At 39.3% G+C, this 21,180-nt stretch overlaps 1 protein-coding gene across 1 annotated transcript; it reads left to right on the top strand.

The window, feature by feature from the left end:
- Positions 1-1,085: 1,085 nt before the first annotated feature.
- LOC115030076 (profilin-1-like) lies at positions 1,086-1,762 on the top strand. Its single transcript, XM_029473030.2, has one exon. The coding sequence runs from the start codon at positions 1,285-1,287 to the stop codon at positions 1,741-1,743; it is 459 nt and encodes a 152-aa protein (XP_029328890.2). The 5' UTR covers positions 1,086-1,284; the 3' UTR covers positions 1,744-1,762.
- Positions 1,763-21,180: the final 19,418 nt, after the last annotated feature.

Below are 21,180 nucleotides of genomic sequence, written 5' to 3'. Positions count from 1 at the left end.
TTTATTCACTTATCTATCTAAGATTATTGACTAAAAGGCTTTGTATCAGAGAATCCTTATCTAAGTACCTTATAATAAATAAAGCTCTAACATTCTCTACTTCCCTCATTTTTGTCAAGATTGTCAATGTCATTTGATAAAATATAAATGTATCTATCATCTGTTATTTATTTTTTTCTTTCTGTTAAGTCATATTCATGAAGACAGAATCTAAATTCTGAAAGAAGCCTAGTTTACAGTAGTTAGTATGCAGTAATTAATAAGTACATATTAAATGAATGAATATTCAGAACTACCACAGATTTTTAACACTATTAGTATTAGTGGTTCCTTATAGTGGTTCTCTTTAAGACATATTAGAGAAGAATGTCTTAACAACAAATATAGGGGTGTCAGAATTCAGAAAGCAACTTTCACAAGAGTAAGAAATCCAGGCAATGTATGAGAAAACAGAAAAAAATGTTAGGTTCCTAAAATATTTTCAGTAAATAATATCTTTTCTGTCATTTGGAAAGTCAGTTACATTATTCCTGAAGTCTGTTTATTTGATTCACTACCCCAGTATTTAAGAAGGTACTTGGCAAATTCTACATGCTCAATACCCCGTTGAACAAGTGATGATAGAAAATCACTCTAAATTTAAAGTTGATGTAGACTAGAGGGTAAAATAAAGGCTAGAAAAACTGAAAAGCTAAAAGGATGATGTCATCCCATAAGAAGATGTGAAGTGCTAAGCAAGTAAACTCTTTTGCTTTCTACCTAGTGCTCAGGTCTCTAAAAGATGATATTACCTGTTAAACACCATTTACTATAGTAAGTTTCACCTGTCTTGCTTTATACTCAAGCTTACAACTCAGTTATTACGTGTTTCTACTCTACTTACCTGTTGGAAGCTATGTTCTTCCCATAGTAATCGGGGAAGTAGATTTACTTCCCTTGTCTTACTGACCATAAGGACAGCCCCAGAATGTCACCACCAGAGCGTTCTGATGATGTAATGAATTATGACTACTATGCAAGTCATAAAGCCACAGTGAAGTAACTCCTGCTTCAAAATTATTAACAGTCAGCTTGGGGCACAGCTTCACCCAAGACTCCACCAACCTGCCACCTGCCACTCAGAGAAGCCTTAAGAACCAGACTGAGCTGCTTTTTTTTTTTTTTTTGAACTTTCTGCCAGTCTTATCTGATCATACTCCTTGAGCCAGCTATTATCAAACTTGCTGTGAAGACCAACCTTCTAGGAAATTTTTATTCACCGAATAGAGACAGCATACTTCACCTATGCAGAGTATAGAGGATGTCAGCCAAGAAATCTGGCAAGACTGTGTCGAAATGTGCCTACAATCTGAGTTGTGCAGTGATGCAGCAATTATCACCAACTCTCCACCCTGGTTATTAGCTTCTTTTACTGAAGGAAACTTTACTCAGATCACCCAGGAAGAAATTCAGACCTTACTGGCAAGAGAGGGTAGAGAAAAACTGTTTCTCCAGGGAATCACCCTTGCTGGAATCAAATGCCTGTTGATCCGAGACAACTTGCTCGCCCAAGGCAACAGCATGGACTTTCGTACCAAAGGCCAAAGTCGAAGTAGCCAGGCAGTGACTATAGTTCAGATAGAGTCTGTGTATCTTGTGGTGATGGGAAAGAAGGGGACCGAAGGAGGACCTCTCAACCTCAAAGCTTTTGAGATAGCAGGCTACATGAGAGAGGCCATTCTTAAAAAAATGACCCATTCCTAAGTAAATAAAAGGACCTGGTGGTGGACCTACAATTTGAGTTCAGTTTTATAAGTTTCACCTGCTAAATTAGCTTATTCTCGAAGGATAAGACCTCAGACCATATTTGAAGGCCTTTGTGGATGGAGGGAGGGGTATAGCTTGGAAAACCATTGTTTCTTTAGACAAGTAGTTTTCACCTTCCTAATGCTACAACTTTTTAATACAATTCCTCATGTGGTGATGATTCCTCCCCCAACCAAAAGATTATTTTTGTTGCTACTTCATGACTGCAATTTTGCTACTATACCAAGTGCTGCTTGACCATTTGGAAGAGGTGGTGTGACATGCTTTCCTGTTCCTGAAACAGAGCCAGCAGGGCATGGGCCTCCAAAAATGTTGACAGTGCTGGGAGTAAAGATTGTTTGAATAGATAGATAGATAGATAGATATTATATATAGATTAGATATAGATTATAGATATAGCGGTAGATAGATGTAGATATAGAGATATAGAGATATATAGAGATAGATATATATAGATACATAAATTATATAGATATATAGATGATATAGATAGATAGATAGATAGATAGATAGATAGATAGATAGATAGATAGATAGATTAGATAGACAGCCTGGGACAGAGTGAATTTAGGTCCAGGCATAGTTGCAATGGTAATCTCAGGACAGGATCTCACCTAGCTAAGTTTGTTTGTGCTTATAAAGTCAGGCAGATCTCTAAATATTAAAAAAACAAAACAAAACAAAAAAATGTGCTTTCTGTCTCTTTCTAAGAACCAGGGGGCTGGGGTTATGGGATGCTGATTTGTGAGATAATGAAAAGGAAACCTGGAACAAATGACTGAATTGATATGTAAATAAACGACTGGGCCTTGGTTGGTGAGAGCTGAGCTGTTGGTGAATGAGCTATCTGGAGATCTTCAGAGAAAGCTGTCTTGAGCAGAATGTAGGCCATTGGCTTGTAACCCATAATTTGACCTTGAGTCATTTTTTTGCAGCTACCAGATACCCTTTTCTCAGAACCCCTCTCCAAGCTGAGGCTGGTCCTTAACACTACTGTTACGAATTGTAAGGTATGTAAGGTATGTATATGATATGCAGGATATCTGATATTTGACCCAAGTGAAAGAGTTGTTTGACCCTCCCCCAACAAAAGGTCATGACCCATAGGTTGAGAATCTCTGCTTTAGGCCATCCAATTTCTAGGCCTTTACTTTTTGGGTTTGTTTGCTTTTTTTTTTTTTTTTTTTAAACACCTAAAATACCATTCTTCCTTTCTCAATGGAAAGTGGTGGACTGCAAACAAGAACATTTTGAACCTAGTCCTAACTTTTCTTACTAAGCTTTCTCTTTTGGGATTTCAGTCTCCTTAATCTATATAATAGCAAATGCACTAAACTTCTCAGGGTCTTTCAAGCTGGAAATCCAGAACAACGGCAAACAACACACACACATACACACAGTTTCAAGCCTCACCTTTTCAAAGGTTCTTTCTCTGACCACCTTAGCTTTTTAGACTGATCCTAATTAAACTAGACGACAACAGTCTGGGTCATTTCTTTGCCCTTGACCACAACCTCCCTAACAAGAGAGGTGCATACTCACAGGTCTAACCTCTTGGGTTCAATCTCCAGATCCCATAAGGTGACAGGAAAGAACTGACTCCTGGGAGTTGTTCTCTGACCTACCCATATACACCATGGAACCTACATATCTACACACACACACACACACACACACACACACAGACACACACACACAGACAGACAGACACACACACACAGACACACACACAGACACTAAATAAACAAATAAATATTTGGAAAAGAGGCTACCTTTAATCTTCTTTGAATACCATCCACTTTTCCTCTTATACCCAGGTCAACAACACTAAACTCAGTGTTTTCAGGACATACTCAACAATTTATCATATGGTGTTCTCAGGAATGATCAGTTATGTGTCCTCTACTGGCTAATAGCCTTTAGCACATATCTTACTCATTTTTTTTTCTATTCCTAGCCACCAAGCCCTATACCTTGAAGGATATTCCTTCTTCCCTATATTTGTAAAAGTTTCCTTAGGCCCTAGACTCAACCTAGGCTCTTTCCATAACAATTATTTCAACTTTTAGTCTTTACTATACTTCGTTCTTTTGATTAGTTTGCAGGTTTCCCAAAATATTCTTCTTTTCCAGTAAGTCCTAATTTAGCAGGGTTTTTTTTTTTGTGAAAGAAAATTGTTAAATAATATGCAATAAGCTGAATGATTAAAATGAATGACAGGCATAACAAACAATTGATTCAAGAACATTTTGGCCAAGCTTCTTTCTTGGTTTTCTACAGTTTAACTGATGATGAACGTAGGGAGCTTATTTATGACCCTTCAGTCCTTCTCCTTCTTCATCAGCTCCCTAGCACTAGCCACTAAGTCCATTTTATCTAGGCAGCAGGAAGAGGGGAAGTTGTCTTACACTAGGAAAGCTTAGATCTGGTCTTGGGGCTTTGTGCAATTAGCTATCATGTGCCTCTGTTTAGGATAAACCCTGTGCCATGTGAATAGTATAAAAAATTAACAGTGTAGGAGCTGAATACAAAAACTGCCTTTGAGTGTTACCAGAGCATTCTTAGTGTTTGCTAATTAACACCCCTTCTTTTGGCCATAATAGTGGACAAATTATTCCTTCACCTGGAAATTTGAGGCAGGATTGCCACAAATTTGAGGTCAGACTGGGCTACATGGTGAAACTCTGTCTCTAAAAAGCAGGACAACTTAAGGGTTTTTGTACAGGCTAGAAAACTAGAAAGCGATCATGAGATAGAAGAGAGATATTAAGGAGTGGATAGGAGTGTACATTCAATATAAAAATACAGGGTAGAATTCCAGGGTGGGCGTGTGCAGAAACATTAAAGCAGGAATAGGGATGGGAGGATTGAGTGGACAAGGGAGTTGGGAAGAGTTAACCAAACCCTAAAATGTAAGCAGAATTACCCTGAATCATGGGATAATGCTGCTTTCAAAAGCCATAGGTTGTTAATTTAAAAAATCCCAGGGCTCAGTGTTGGAAACCACCCTATTTGTTGTTGGTCAGGTAGGTCCCAAAGGCTCCCCAAACAACATAGGCTATTGCTATTGTTCTTGGTTGTCTAAAAGAACTGGATGGTGAGATCATATTACTGAAGACACTATAAACCATCCAGTGGAAAAAAGACAGCATTTTCAACAAATGGTGCTGGCACAACTGGCGGTTATCATGTAGAAGAATGTGAATTGATCCATTCCTATCTCCTGTACTAAGGTCAAATCTAAGTGGATTAAGGAACTCCACATAAAACCAGAGACACTGAAACTTATAGAGGAGAAAGTAGGGAAAAGCCTCGAAGATATGGGTACAGGGGAAAAATTCCTGAATAGAACAGCAATGGCTTGTGCTGTAAGATAGAGAATCGATAAATGGGACCTCATAAAGTTGCAAAGCTTCTGCAAGGCAAAAGACACAGTCAATAAGACAAAAAGACCACCAACAGATTGGGAAAGGATCTTTACCTATCCTAAATCAGATAGGGGACTAATATCCAATATATATAAAGAACTCAAGAAGGTGGACTCCAGAAAATCAAAGAACCCCATTAAAAAATGGGGCTCAGAACTGAACAAAGAATTCTCACCTGAGAAATAGCGAATGGCAGAGAAGCACCTGAAAAAATGTTCAACATCCTTAATCATCAGGAAAATGCAAATCAAAACAACCCTGAGATTCCACCTCACACCAGTCAGAATGGCTAAGATGAAAAATTCAGGTGACAGCAGATGCTGGCGAGGATGTGGAGAAAGAGGAACACGACTCCATTGATGGTGGGATTGCAAGCTTATACAACCACTCTGGAAATCAGTCTGGCGGTTCCTCAGAAAATTGGACATAGTACTACAGGAGGATCCAGCAATACCTCTCCTGAGCCTATATCCCGAAGATGTCCCAACCGGTAAGGACACATGCTCCACTATGTTCATAGTAGCCTTATTTATAATAGCCAGAAGCTGTAAAGAACCCAGATGCCCCTCAACAGAGGAATGGATACAGAAAATGTGGTACATTTACACAATGGAGTACTACTCAGCTATTAAAAAGAATGAATTTATGAAATTCCTAGGCAAATGGATGGACCTGGAGGGCATCATCCTGAGTGAGGTAACTATATCCTTTATTTGTAAGACATTGAGAAATTAGGCAGGAATTGAGTTGGGCTTCTTCCCTGCTGGCTAGCTTCCATAGTTCCTGAAGGAGATGCAGAGGCCACTGTGAGAGAAAAGCCATCAACACTTCTAACCAACAGTAGATCCTGTTTGATACATTACTGACCTGAAAGACAAAATGAACCTACTGGTGCCATAGTAGCAGAACCCTTTTCATTGACATGGAGTAAAACAAATTGATATGTAGAGAGGGTGAAATAAATCTTTACTTAGAACTGGATGATGAATAGTGTTTTGCCTTTTAAAATTAGTGGTATAGAAGGACCTGCATGGCATGTACTCATTTAAAAGTGGATATTAGCCATAAAATACAGGATACCTATGCTCTACTCCACAGACCCAAAGAAGCAAAACAAGAAGGAAGACCCAGGTGAGGATGCTTGAATCTCACATAGAAGGAGGAATAAAATATTCATAAGAGGCAGATGAAGAGGGAGACTGGGTTAGAGAGGGAATGGGGAGTGTTTAGGATCAGATGTGGGGAGGGACAGGAGAGATTGCCAGATGCCCATTAGAATGAATGGAAATCTGCAACTGGTGGGTGGGGGGAAGTAGGGAGCATCTCCAGGAAGAGACAGAGACCTGAGATAAGGGAGGTGACCAAGAATCAATGGGAGTGTCCTTAGCTGTGACTCATAGCATTGGGGATATGGAATCTGAAGAGGCCACCTCATATAGGCAGGCCAGAACCCTAGTAGAGCCATAGGGACCCTAACCCACCCACAAAACTTTTGACCCCAAATTTATCCTGTATATAAGAATGCAGGGATGGGAGATGGAGCAGAGTCTGAGGGAATGGCCACCCAATAACTGGCTCAACTTGAGACCCATCCCATGGATAAGCATCAATCTGTAACACTCTTAATGGTACTCTGTTATGCTTGCAGAAAGTAGTCTATCATGGCTGTCCCCTGAGATGCTCCACCCAGCAGCTGACACAGACAGATACAGATACCCACAGCCAGTGGATGGAGCTTGGGGACTTTTATAGAAGAGCAGAGGGGAAAATTGCAGGCCCCAAAGAGGATAGGAACTCCATAGGAAGACCAACAGAGTCAACTAACCTGGACCCTTGAGGCTCTCAGAGACTGAATCACCAACCAAAGAACATACATGGTTTGGATATACCCCTACTTCAGCACATATGTAGCAGATGTGAAGCTTGGTCTTCATGTGGGTCCCAAACAATTGGAACAGGTGCTATCCCAAAAGCTGTTTCCTTTATGTGGGATATGTCCTTCTATCTGGGTCACCTTCTCTGGCCTTGGAGAGGATGGGACTAGCCTCACAGACACATGATGTGCCAGGGAATGGGATACCTAGGGGTCCCCACACACTCAGAGGAGAAGAAGAGGGGAGATGGGGGAAGGGTTGTGGGAGGGGTGACTGGGAGAGGGCAATGAGGGGAATGTAAGTGAATAAGTAAAAACAATAATAATAATGATAATAATAAGTGGCACATTTAAAATGAATGTTTTTAAACAAATTGTCAGAATGCAGAACGTTCATTACAATGCATCATTAGCCTTTTTTTTTTTTTTTTTCAGATCCACTCATACAATTTTCCTATAGGGTAATCTTTAGTACAACTTTCTGCCTTGCAAACAGCCTGTGGGTTCATGAATCCACAACATTGCTCAGGTCATTACTTTGACATATTTTTTAGGCCTATTTTCACTCTGCATACTATCATTGGACAAGTGTAAACACCAAGCAAGCAACAAACCCTTTGACTTACAACAGTGTTGTGCTTGAAAGATATGCTAGGGCAATGGTGACACAAAGGAATCCACCAATATCTAAGTTGAATTAAGGCCCACTCAATGAGATGGCCTTTTACTTGACATAGCATGGGTGATCAAGAACCTGAGGCTACATAGCCAAAGGACATAGGGGGAAACCAAATACTACTGTTCTGCTAAAGGAACATAGCAATAAAATGACTCCTAATGACATTCTGCTATACTCATAGATCAGTGTCTTGCTGAGCCATCATCAGAGAAGCTTACCCCTGAAGCAGATGGGAACAAATAAAGAGACCAGTGGCCAAAAATATAGAGAAAATAAGGGCCCTTGGAACACTCTGCCCTAGACAGGATGTCTCCATCAGAGTTCAGGGAACCATTCAGAAGAGGAGTTCAAAAGAGTGTAAGACCCAGAGGGGAAGGAGGACACCAAGAAAACAAGGCCCTCTAAATCAACATGATCAAAGCACATATGAATCCACATAGACTAAGGCAGAAAACACAGGGCCTATACAATTGCACTAAGTGCTCTACATATATCTATACATATATATCATATACATATATGCACACACACACACTTAGTGCTTTTTATAGTGTTTTTATGGGATTCCCAGGTGTACTGAGTGGGGCTCTAATTCTTGTGCCTTCCCTTGGGCTCTTTTCCTTCTATTTGTTTTGTTCAATTCCAATATGTTAGTTTTGTTTTATCTTATAATTTTACACTATAGTATTAAAAAAACAAAACATAAGGGAAAAATAAATTTGTCTGTAAAGTGTTTTTTTTGTTGATAATTTCAGAGTTCCTCCCTTTAGACCAGAAGTTAAAAATTCAGTCAGGCAATCATGATAGCAGATATTGAGAGCTTATTGCATTAAGCCTTTAGATCCTTAAATTCCACAGGAATTGTTTTTGTCATCTTCCTTATATAGAAACATCGGCTGGGAGGAATACCAGCAAGTGGCAGATCTAGGGTTTGCAAGCAGATAGGCTTACATCAGCATTGATTTCTTGGGCAGCAGGACAAACTGAGTCCTCTAGATTCTGGAGTCCTTACCCTATGTCATCATTTTAAGACTTTTAAATACCATGTTGGCTAAACAACACATTAATTCAGGTCATAATGGTATCTGGGACTAATTTTCAACCTTTACTTTATTATGCTTGAAATGTAAAATACATTGGTAAGTTTAAGCTTGTTGAAAATGGGAATCAAAAAGGCATTCCTTGTCACAGATTCTACAATGTTTATTCAAATTTTCCAACAAAGTTTCTTGTTCTGGATAGGCTGCCTCCTAACTTTATAACAGAGAGAGGAAAACAGCAAATGATTAAGCACATTAAAAAACATTAAAAGCATTATCCTGGAGAACAGCTAAAATGTAAAGCATTTTAACCAAGGTTAATATTGTCGGTCCCATAGTATAGAAATGCCTGCAGTAAAAATGAGAATGTCCTTCATTATCTAATATAGAGACTGATCTTACCATTCTAATATTCTTACCTTGCTTTACATACTTAATAACTGATTTATTAAATAACTTATATTTCATGTATCTACTTACTTGTTTATTGTCTGTGCCCTATAAAAAATGTATGTGGCATGAGAATGTAACAGTAACTGCTTTAGCTCCAGTGACCAGCAAGATTCCTAGCACAGAATAGGTAATAAAAAGTAATGGTTGAAAGCACAAGAAGGACTTACTATGATACAGGTCTCATGTTATGTTAAAGGAAATAGAAGGGTAGATGAACACAGAGTTTCTGTTGTAGCATAAGGGAGGTTATGAATTCATCCACAATCACAACAGAGACACAATATTGTAGGTGTAATGGTAAGGATCAAATGATATTGTGGGAGGACAAAGGTAAAAGAAATTAATAAAGAATGTCATCTCTTCAAATGTTCTATGACTCATTGCCTTTGTTTACTGCTGTGACTTTCACCTTATCCCTTGTTGTGGGATTAGCAGATACTGATACCAGTGACTGGATTTGAAATAAAGCATTTCTGATATTATGATTTTACCTCTATGGAATGTGTATATATTCCATATAGTCTTTGCCTATTGTTCCTAATCTGATCCAATTGTGTGGTTTCAGAGTCCTCTTCTTGTTACCACTGTATTTATATAACTTAAAGGAGTCAAGGTAATACTTAGACCCCAGGTTATCATACCCATTTCTCATACCAGGGAAAGATCCAGGGAACCCTTGCATACAACAAGCCACCTACTTAATCTGCCAGCAGGAGGGATAATACACTTGTCTCAGCATGTAGTATTCTTCAGATGAGAAATTACTAGAGGTCCAATGTCACAGTCCAGGGAAAGGTCAAATGAAGAAAAATATAGGACTCACTAATTTTTTTTTTTTTTTTTTTGGTTTTTTTTCGAGACAGGGTTTCTCTGTGTAGCCCTGGCTGTCCTGGCACTCACTTTGTAGACCAGGCTGGCCTCGAACTCAGAAATCCGCCTGCCTCTGCCTCCCGAGTGCTGGGATTAAAGGCGTGCGCCACCACGCCCGGCTGACTCACCAATTTAGAATGGCCAGTGTCAATATTTTGTACTTATGTGAATTCACAACTGAGGCTTTAAAAACTTTCATTGAATCATACAGTGAGAAAGAATAGAGGCTAAATGATAAATATATGTGTGTAGAGTCCTCTCCTTAGAGCTTTAGGTGTGAGGTGTGCCTTTCTCTTGAAATCTGCTGTCCCAGAAAGATGTGGTGCATTATATATGTATGACACTTGGCAGAAAGGTGATATAATGAAATTCCTTCAAAAATAAACTACCATGCCAGACTGTCAATTGGGGACCCACAACACTGTTAATTTTTCTATTCTCATTAAAGGACACCAAATGCAAAACAAGCATGGCAGGTTGGAATATGTATCAGTGGCGGGGAGCCCAGATCAAGGGATTGTGCTGTTCTTTGGAGGGGTTAGTATTACTCATAAAGCCATGTCTTCTTACCCTGGTAGTCCCATCTGTATACTAAACTATATGATCATGTTACAAGTTGGTACTGAAATCATAGCCAATAGACCTGCAAGGGCCCTTACTATCTTAGCCAAACAATAACAACAACAAAATATGCAATACCAATTGACAAAATTGTTTAGTCTTAGATTATTTACTTACTTGTGAAGGGATGTTTGTGCAAAGTTAAATCTGAGTCACTATTATTCAAAAATAGATGAGGAAAACGTCATAGAAAAAAATCACTGTTAAAAAGAAGTTGCTCGGGCTGGAGAGATGGCTCAGTGGTTAAGAGCACTTACTGCTCTATTAGAGGTCCTGAGTTCAATCCCCAGCAACCACATGGTGGCTCACAACTATCTGTAATGGGTTCTGATGCCCTCTTCTGCTGTGTCTGAAGACAGTGACAATGTACTCATATACATAAAATAAATTATCTTTAAAAAAGAAAGAAAGAAAAAAGTTCTTCATATTATGGTCCAGACTTGGAATAACTGGAATACAAATAAATTATTTGAGGGATGTTAAACCTTTTCTGCATCTCTTGAATGAATCTAAGTTTAGTAACAATGAAATATTTTGTTGACATGATCTTGAATTCAGTTTGCAACATTTTAATGAAAAATTTTGCATGTAAGTTCTTAAGGAAGATTGGCCTGTGACTTTCCTGTTTTTACTTATTATCTTTGTCTGCTTTTGGTATCAGGGTAATACTGGCTTTACAAAGTTTGGAATCCTTCCTTTCTGTTTTACCGAATAATTTGAAAAGAATTGGTGTTAGTTCTTTTTTTGTTTGTTTGAAGTTCTCTTAGAACTTCAGTGAATTCATCTAGTATTGAGTTTCTTTTAGATGGGAGATTTTTAATTAGTACTTCAACAATGTTTCTGAATATAGCTTTTTAAAAACTATTTCATCTTGGTTTAAATTTTTTATTTGTTTTGTTATGTTTTGTTTTTTTGAGACAGGGTTTCTCTGTATAACCCTGGCTGTCCTGGAACTCATTTTGTAGACCAGGCTGGCCTTGAACTCAGAAATCCACCTGCCTCTCCCTCCCGAGTAATGGGATTAAAGGCATGTGCCACCGAGCCCAACTTTTAGAAATCCTTCATTTCTTTTTAAATTTCCAATTTATTGAAGTAGAAGTTTTTAAGGGATGTTCCTATAATTTTCTGAATTTCTTTTTTTAATTAAGTATTTATTTCGTTTACATTTCCAATGTTATCCCAAAAGTCCCCCACCCGGTCCCCCACCCACTCCCCCAACCACCCACTCCCACTTCTTGGCCCTGGCATTCCCCTGTACTGAGGCAGATGAAGTTTGCACAACCAATGGGCCTCTCTTTCCACTGAGGGCCGACCAGGCCATCTTCTGATACATATGCAGCTAGAGACACGAGCTCTGGGGGGTACTGGATAGTTCATATTGTTGTTCCACCTATAGGGTTGCAGTTCCCTTTAGCTCCTTGGTTACTTTCTCTAGCTCCTCCATTGGGGGCCCTGTAATCCATCCAATAGCTGACTGTGAACATCCACTTCTGTGTTTGCTAGGCCCTGGCATAGTTTCACAAGAGACAGCTATATCAGGGTCCTTTCAGCAAAATCTTGCTAGTGTATGCAATGGTGTCAGCGTTTGGAGGCTGATTATGGGATGGATCCCCAGATATGGCAGTCTCTAGATGGTCCATCCTTTCATTACAGCTCCAAACTGTGTCTCTGTATCTCCTTCCATGGGTGTTTTGTTCCCAATTATAAGAAGGGGCAAAGTGTCCACACTTTGGTCTTCGTTCTTCTTGAGTTTCATGTGTTTAGCAAATTGTATCTTATATCTTGGGTATTCTAAGTTTCTGGGCTAATATCCACTTATCAGTGAGTACATATCATTTGAGTTCTTTTGTGATTGTGTTACCTCACTCAGTTGATGCCCTCCAGTTCCAACCATTTGCCTAGGAATTTCATAAATTCATTCTTTTTTTTCTTTTTCTTAATTAGGTATTTTCCTCATTTACATTTCCAATGCTATCCCAAAAGTCCCCCATACCCTCCCACCCACCCACCCCCACTTTTTGTTCCTGGTGTTCCCCTGTACTGGGGCATATAAAATTTGCAAGTCCAATGGGCCTCTCTTTCCACTGATGGCCAACTAGGCCATCTTTTGATACATATGCAGCTAGAGTCAAGAGCTCTGGGGTACTGGTTAGTTCATAATGCTGTTCCACCTATAGGGTTGCAGATCCCTTTAGCTCCTTGGGTACTTTCTCTAGCTCCTCCATTGGGGGCCCTGTGATCCATCCAATAGCTGACTGTGAGCATCCACTTATGTGTTTGCTAGGCCCAAATTCATTCTTTTTGATAGCTGAGTAGTACTCCATTGTGTAAATGTACCACATTTTCTGTATCCATTCCTCTGTTGAGGGGCATTTGGGTTCTTTCCAGCTTCTTGCTATTATAAATAAGGCTGCTATGAACATAGTGGAGCATGTATCTTTCTTACTAGTTGGAACATCTTCTGAATATATGCCCAGGAAAGGTATTGCGGGATCTTCCGGTAGTACTATGTCCAGTTTTCTGACGAACCACCAGACTGATTTCCAGGGTGGTTGTACAAGCTTGCAATCCCACCAACAATGGAGGAGTGTTCCTCTTTCTCCACATCCTCCCCAGCATCTGCTGTCACCTGAATTTTTCATCTTAGCCATTCTGACTGGTGTGAGGTGGAATCTCAGGGTTGTTTTGATTTGCATTTCCCTGATGATTAAGGATATTGAACATTTTTTCAGGTGCTTCTCTGCCATTTGGTATTCCTCAGGTGAGAATTCTTTGTTCAGTTCTGAGCCCCATTTTTTAATGGGGTTATTTGATTTTTTGGAGTCCACCTTCTTGTGTTCTTTATATATATATATAGGATATTAATCCCTTATCTGATTTAGGATAGGTAAAGATCCTTTCCCAATCTGTTGGTGGCCTTTTTGTCTTATTGACGGTGTCTTTTCTGAATTTCATTGGTATCAGTTGTCACCTCCCCTTTTCATTTCTTGTTTTATCCATGTTTTTTAATGTTTATTTTATTTAATCTTTTTTTTTTACACTCCAGATTTTATCCCCCTCACCGTCCACCCTCTGACTGTTTCACATCTCATACCTCCCCTCCCCACTCTCTCCACCTGCCCCAACCCCCCAGACCTTCCCACTGCCTGGGGCCTCCAGTCTCTTGAGGGTTAGGTGCATCATCTCTGACTGAACCTGGACCCAGCAGTCCTCTGCTGTATATGTATTGGGGGCCTCATATCAGCTAGTGTATGCTGCCTGGTTGGTGGTCCAGTGTTTGAGAAATCTCAGTGGGGAGGGGACCAGGTTAATTGACACTGCTGGTCCTCCTACAGGGTCACCCTCCTCCTCAGCTTCTTCCAGCTTTTACCTAATTCAAAGACAAGGGGTCACCAGCTTCTGTCCATTGGTTTGGTGTAAATATCTGAATCTGACTCTTTCAGCTGCTTGTTGGGTCTTTCAGAGGGCTATCATGATATATCCCTTTTTGTGAGCTCTCCATAATCCCAATAATAGTGTCAGGCCTTGGGATCTCCCTTTCAGTTGGATCCCACTTTGGACCTGTTGCTGGACCTTCTTTTCCTCAGGCTCTTTTGCACTTTTGTCCCTGTTCATTTCTAATTTTATTAATTGGCTCTTCTCTCTTTTACCGCCTTGCCCCATTTGACCAAGAGTTTACTAATCTTTTCAAAGAAACAACTCTTTGCATCACTGAATTTGGAGGGACTTTAAAAAATATACATCATCAGTTCCTACCCTAATAGGAGCTATTTCTCTCATTTTCTTCTTTGGCATTAGTTTCTTGTTTTACCAGTGCATTGATCCTACTCTGAGTAAATATTGTCAACAGTTGTTCACCATAATTGCTCATTATCTGTTAAGTTCCTGTCCTTGGGCATAACTATAGTTAATCACATAGATTTCTAGCCCTAGTATTCATCTTTTCCTTTTCTTTTTTTTTTTTAAGATTTATTTATTTATTATATGTAAATACACTGTTGCTGTCTTCAGACACTCTAGAAGAGGGCATCAAATTTCGTTACGGATGGTTGTGAGCCACCATGTGGTTGCTGGGATTTGAACTCGGGACCTTCAGAAGAGCAGTCAGCGCTCTTAACCACTGAGCCATCTCGCCAGCATCTTTTCCTCTTCTAAATGCTTGAATTGAGGTCTACTAATCAACAGTAAGCTTAAGTAATTAATCATGGTCTTCATCTTGCTCTTTGACTGCTTGAATTTGTAGCGGGGAAACAGGCCAGTGATCTGTTTGCCTCAGTTACCTAAAGAGCTATGCTAGTAATTTTTCTGTCTATTTATCTTCTTTAGTGGCTATATAGAAAATAAGGGTTACACCTAGGCCATGAACGTCATAACTACTATCTGAATTCTTTTGAGATGTGAATGTACTTTGTCGAGTTAATCTTGACCTATTTGGAAGTACATGGCCCACAACTAATACTCATAGCTCAAATTACATTCAGTATCCTTCGCTGGTAATCCAGCATTAATCATCACAAAGAAAAACTTGAGCAATGCTACATTAAATGAAGTATAAATTTAGTGGTTATTCAGAATTCCTTCTAGCTGTGTATCTGCTAGTCCAACACTGAGGAAATTCAACCTCAGAAATCACATAGGAGTTATAGCTCAGAAACAACAACAACAAAATATTTAAAACCACCCTCCCACGACCCAAACATAAGATAAAGCCCTTCTTTGTCCTATGCAACATGGTTCTAGGGTTCATGTGCTTTAAATGGTACTTTCCATTATTCTATGAATATGGAAGCTGACTTTTCTTTTGAAAACCTGGTACTTGCCCATGTTAATTGAACTTCATATGATTGTCTGATCTGAATACTTTCAAAGTAGCTTATAGTTGCTACTGTGGGGCAATATATATAGGGAAAATATATTCTTGAATTCCTGATGTTAAAGTTACTTGACATTATCCACTCCATGTTGAAAGTGCAATTTATGTGACAAAGTCCAAGATGGCTATGGTACTAGGGTAGCAGAACCTTGGTACCATCAAGAATACATTCAAGTTCCTCAGGTTTGAAGAACATCTAAATTAAATTTAGTTTCTTCAAGTTAATCAGGATTATATTAAAGCCTCTCAAAATAGACAAGGATTTGTAGTAAACTTCCTGTATCTGTATGGATAAATTACAAGACCCTTGTAGATGAATAAAACCTTGGAAAGTATGAAGTACTATTTTTATATACATATACATCTATGACAAAGTTTACTTTAAAAGACACAGGAAGAGAGTTAACAATAATAATAAAATAGAAAATTAAAACAATATGCTAAAATAAAACTATTTAAAACTTGGGAACTCGTATTTTTAATTCCTGGTATTTTCAATTTAATATATTTTGATCATCATTGACTACAAGTAAATAAAACTATGAAAAACAAAACAGTGGATAAGGAAATTCTACTGCATTGATTTGTTTTTTTTTTCTATTTTCTATTATTTATTTATTTATTTATTTATTTATTTTACATCCCAATCACAGCTTCCCCTCCCTCCTCTCCTTCAAGTCCCTCCCTCTGATTTCACCTCTTTTCCCATCCATTCCTCTTCTCCTTCTCAGAAAAGAGGAGGCCTCCCATTGATATCAACCAGGCATATCAGATTGGAGTAGGACTAAGTGCATCTTTGCCTACTGAAGCTAGATCAGGCAGCCCAGTTTAGGGAAAAGAATCCAAAGACAGACAACAGAGTCAGAAACAGCCCTGGCTTACAATGTTAGGAGTCCATGTGAAGATCAAGGTATATAACTGTTACATGTGTGCAGAGGGTATAGTTCCATCACACGTATACTTTCTGGTCAGTGTTTCAGTCTCTGTGAGCTCCTTTAGGCCCAAGTTAGTTGATTATCTAGGTTTTCTTGTGGTGTCTTTGACTCCTCTGGTTCCTTAAATTCTTCCTCCCCCTCTTCTACAGGATTTCCCCAAGCTCTGCCTAATATTTGGCTGTGGGTCTCTGTATCTGTTTCCATCAGTTGCTGGGTGAAGCTTCTCAGATGACAGGAATGCTAGACTCATTTCTCCAAGTATAGCAGAATATCATTAATAGCATCAGTGATGGGTGTACTCTCTCTCATGGCATGGGTGTCAATCTGGACCAGTCATTAGTTGGCCATTCCCTCAATTTCTGCTCCATCTTTACCTCTGTACATCTTCTAAGGAGGACAAATTGTGGACTGAAAATTTAGTGGCTGGGTCGGTGTTCCATTAGAAGTCTTGTCTAGTTACAGCAGATTGCTATTTCAGATTCCATATTCCCTATTGCTAGAAGTCTCAACTAGCATCATCCTCATAGATTCCTGGGAGTTTCCATTATCCTAGGTTTTAGATTGAAGTGGAAATTTCTGGTTTCTTTAGAAAATCCTTTGTGTAATGTGATGTTTTTTCTGGAAATTGTCATATGAGAGGATGTTTTTGCTGAATCAAACACATGGGAAGATGTTTTGCTGAGAACAGACATGTGATGTTTTTCTGAAAGCAGTTTAGAAAAAGGGCATATAATGTTTTGATACAGAGAATGCTTTAGAAAAGATGCAATGATTGGAAAGGATATAAATATAACCCAACAAACAATCTATGACATTGTGTAGTATTAGTGTGCCTTATCAGTTATTACTGGGCCATTGTTTGTCATGAGTTCATAGAAAAAAAATTCCACCAACAAACTTCTGATGATGTTCCGTGGAATCTGACTGATTGGAGGAGCCTCTCAATTTCATGAATTGAACCACGGTTGTTGGTTCATGAATGGTGTTTGCCAGTGGATTGAGTTACTGCTGCTGATGTATATGAACTGAAATGTTGATATCTTGACAACACAGATTGGATTTGCTCCAAAGAATTTTTTCTAAATAGGTCCACATCCTCCTTTGCTGTATTAACTTTTGCTTCCACTACCTCTGATGTATGGTGATTTAGAGCCCTTATTTTTTTTTCTTTTTTTCTTTTTTTTTAATATTTTTTTATTATGTATTTTCCTCAATTACATTTCCAATGCTATCCCAAAAGTCCCCCATACCCCCCCCCCCACTTTCCTACCCACCCATTCCCATTTTTTTGGCCCTGGCGTTCCCCTTACTGAGGCAGATAAAGTTTGCCTCTCCAATGGGCCTCTCTTTCCAGTGATGGCCGACTAGGCCATCTTTTGATACATATGCAGCTAGAGTCAAGAGCTCCAGGGTACTGGTTAGTTCATAATGTTGTTCCACCTATAGGGTTGCAGATCCCTTTAGCTCCTTGGGTACTTTCTCTAGCTCCTCCATTGGGAGCCCTGTGATCCATCCAATAGCTGACTGTGAGCATCCACTTCTGTGTTTGCTAGGCCCTGGCATAGTCTCACAAGAGACAGCTATATTTGGGTCCTTTCAGCAAAATCTTGCTAGTGTATGCAATGGTGTCAGCGTTTGGAAGCTGATTATGGGATGGATCCCTGGATATGGCAGTCTCTAGATGGTCCATCCTTTCGTCACAGCTCTAAACTTTAGAGCCCTTATTAAAAATAAGTTTTAAAAAATCAAAGCCTACACTAGATCATCCCAGAGATGTCCCCCATTCCAGTTGTCTTCCCCAGTACTCTCTCCCTTGGTCCTCCCTCCATCCCATCCTCACCTTCACCCCACCCCAGTCCCCTCTTTCCATCTCACAGAGGACTGATATCCAAAATATATGAAAAACTCAAGAACCTAGACAACAACAAACTAAATAACACAATTTAAAAATGGAGTACAGATATAAACAGAGAATTCTCAACATAGCAATCTCTAATTACTGAAGAAGTTTGTTGGTAGCGTTTAAGAAAAGTTATTATTCATTGATCTAGAATAAAAGTTAGAACCAAAGTTTTCCCTTTTTCCTATGAATACTGTAGTATGTAAATAACTATGAATACTATGATATATAAAATTATATGACAGTATATAACTATCACAGTATATTTTCTTTTTTTTTTTTTAAGATTTTATTTTTTTTCCCAATTTATTGTTTTTAATTAGGTATTTTCTTCATTTACATTTCAAATGCTATCCCCACAGTCCCCCAGACCCCCCTCCCACTCCCCTACCCACCCTCTCCCACTTCTTGGTCCTGGCATTCCCCTGGTTCTTTTTTTTTTTTTTAATATTTTTATTACATATTTTCCTCAATTACGTTTCCAATGCTATCCCAAAAGTCCCCCATAGCGCCCCCCCACTTCCCTATCCACCCATTCCCATTCTTTTGGCCCTGGCATTCCCCTATATTGGGGCATATAAAGTTTGCAAGTCCAATGGGCCTCTCTTTCCATTGATGGCTGACTAGGCCATCTTTCGATACAAATGCAGCTAGAGACAAGAGCTCCAGGGTTCTGGTTAGTACATCATGTTGTTCCAACAATAGGGTTGCAGATCCCTTTAGCTCCTTGGATACTTACTCTAGCTTCTCCATTGGGAGCCCTGTGATACATCCAATAGCTGACTGTGAACATCCACTCCTGTGTTTGCTAGGCCCCAGCATCGTCTCACAAGAGACAGCTATATTTGGGTCCTTTCAGCAAAATCTTGCTAGTGTATGCAATGGTGTCAGCGTTTAGAAGTTGATTATGGGATGGATCCCTGGATACGGCAGTCTCTAAATGGTCCATCCTTTCATCACAGCTACGAACTTTGTCTCTGTAACTCCTTCCCTGGGTGTTTTGTTCCCAATTCTGAGAAGGTGCACAGTGTCCACACTTTGGTCTTCATTCTTCTTGAGTTTCATGCGTTTAGCAAATTGTATCTTAAATCTTGGGTATCCTAAGTTTTGGGCTAATATCCACTTATCAGTGAATACATATTGTGTGAGTTCTTTTGTGATTGTGTTACTTCACTCAAGATGATGCCCTCCAAGTCCATCCATTTGGCTAGGAATTTCATAAATTCATTCTTTTTAATAGCTGAGTAGTACTCCATTGTGTAAATGTACCATAATTTCTGTATCCATTCCTCTGTTGAGGGACATCTGGGTTCTTTCCAGCTTCTGGCTATTATAAATAGGGCTGCTATGAACATAGTGGAGCATGTGTCCTTCTTACCGGTTGGGACATGTTCTGGATATATGCCCAGGAGAGGTATTGCTGGATCCTCCGGTAGTACTATATCCAATTTTCTGAGGAACCGCCAGACTGATTTCCAGAGTGGTTGTACCAGCTTGCAATCCCACCAACAATGGAGGAGTGTTCCTCTTTCTCCACATCCTCGCCAGCAACTGCTGTCACCTGAATTTTTGATCTTAGCCATTCTGACTGGTGTGAGGTGGAATCTCAGGGTTGTTTTGATTTGCATTTCCCTGATGATTAAGGATGTTGAACATTTTTTCAGGTGTTTCTCTGCCATTCGGTATTCCTCAGGCGAGAATTCTTTGTTCAGTTCTGAGCCCCATTTTTTAATGGGGTTATTTGACTTTCTGGAGTCCACCTTCTTGAGTTCTTTATATATATTGGATATTAGTCCCTTATCTGATTTAGGATAGGTGAAGATCCTTTCCCAATCTGTTGGTGGTTTTTTTGTCTTATTGATGGTGTCTTTAGCCTTGCAGAAGCTTTGTAGTTTCATGAGGTCCCACTTGTCAATTCTCGATCTTACAGCACAAGCCATTACTGTTCTATTCAGGAATTTTTCCCCTGTGCCCATATCTTCAAGGCTTTTCCCCACTTTCTCCTCTATAAGTTTCAGTGTCTCTGGTTTTATGTGAAGTTCCTTGATCCACTTAGACTTGACCTTAGTACAAGGAGATAGGAATGGATCGATTTGCATTCTTCTACATGTTAACAACCAGTTGTGCCAGCACCATTTGTTGAAAATGCTGTCTTTCTTCCACTGGATGTTTTTAGCTCCCTTGTCGAAGATCAAGTGACCGTAGGTGTGTGGGTTCATTTCTGGGTCTTCAATTCTATTCCATTGGTCTATTTGTCTGTCACTATACCAGTACCATGCAGTTTTTATCACAATTGCTCTGTAGTAGAGCTTTAGGTCCGGCATGGTGATTCCACCAGAGGTTCTTTTATCCTTGAGAAGAGTTTTTGCTATCCTAGGTTTTTTGTTATTCCAGATGAATTTGCAGATTGCACTTTCTAATTCGTTGAAGAATTGATTTGGAATTTTGATGGGGATTGCATTGAATCTGTAGATTGCTTTTGGCAAGATAGCCATTTTTACAATGTTGATCCTGCCAATCCATGAGCATGGGAGATCTTTCCATCTTCTGAGATCTTCTATAATTTCTTTCTTCAGAGACTTGAAGTTTTTATTATACAGATCTTTCACTTCCTTAGTTAGAGTCACGCCAAGATATTTTATATTATTTGTGACTATTGAGAAGGGTGTTGTTTCCCTAATTTCTTTCTCAGCCTGTTTATT

The sequence above is a fragment of the Mus caroli genome, unplaced genomic scaffold, assembly GCF_978045245.1.
Source record: "Mus caroli unplaced genomic scaffold, Mus_caroli_1 scaffold_5, whole genome shotgun sequence".
NCBI lineage: Eukaryota > Metazoa > Chordata > Mammalia > Rodentia > Muridae > Mus > Mus caroli.
The sequence above is the reverse complement of the archived record's forward strand: the minus strand, read 5'-3'. Positions and strand labels throughout refer to the sequence as shown.

Bases quoted from the DNA above. Each gene is read 5' to 3' on its own strand.
- LOC115030076 (XM_029473030.2), top strand. From the start codon at position 1,285: ATGCAGAGTATAGAGGATGTCAGCCAAGAAATCTGGCAAGACTGTGTC.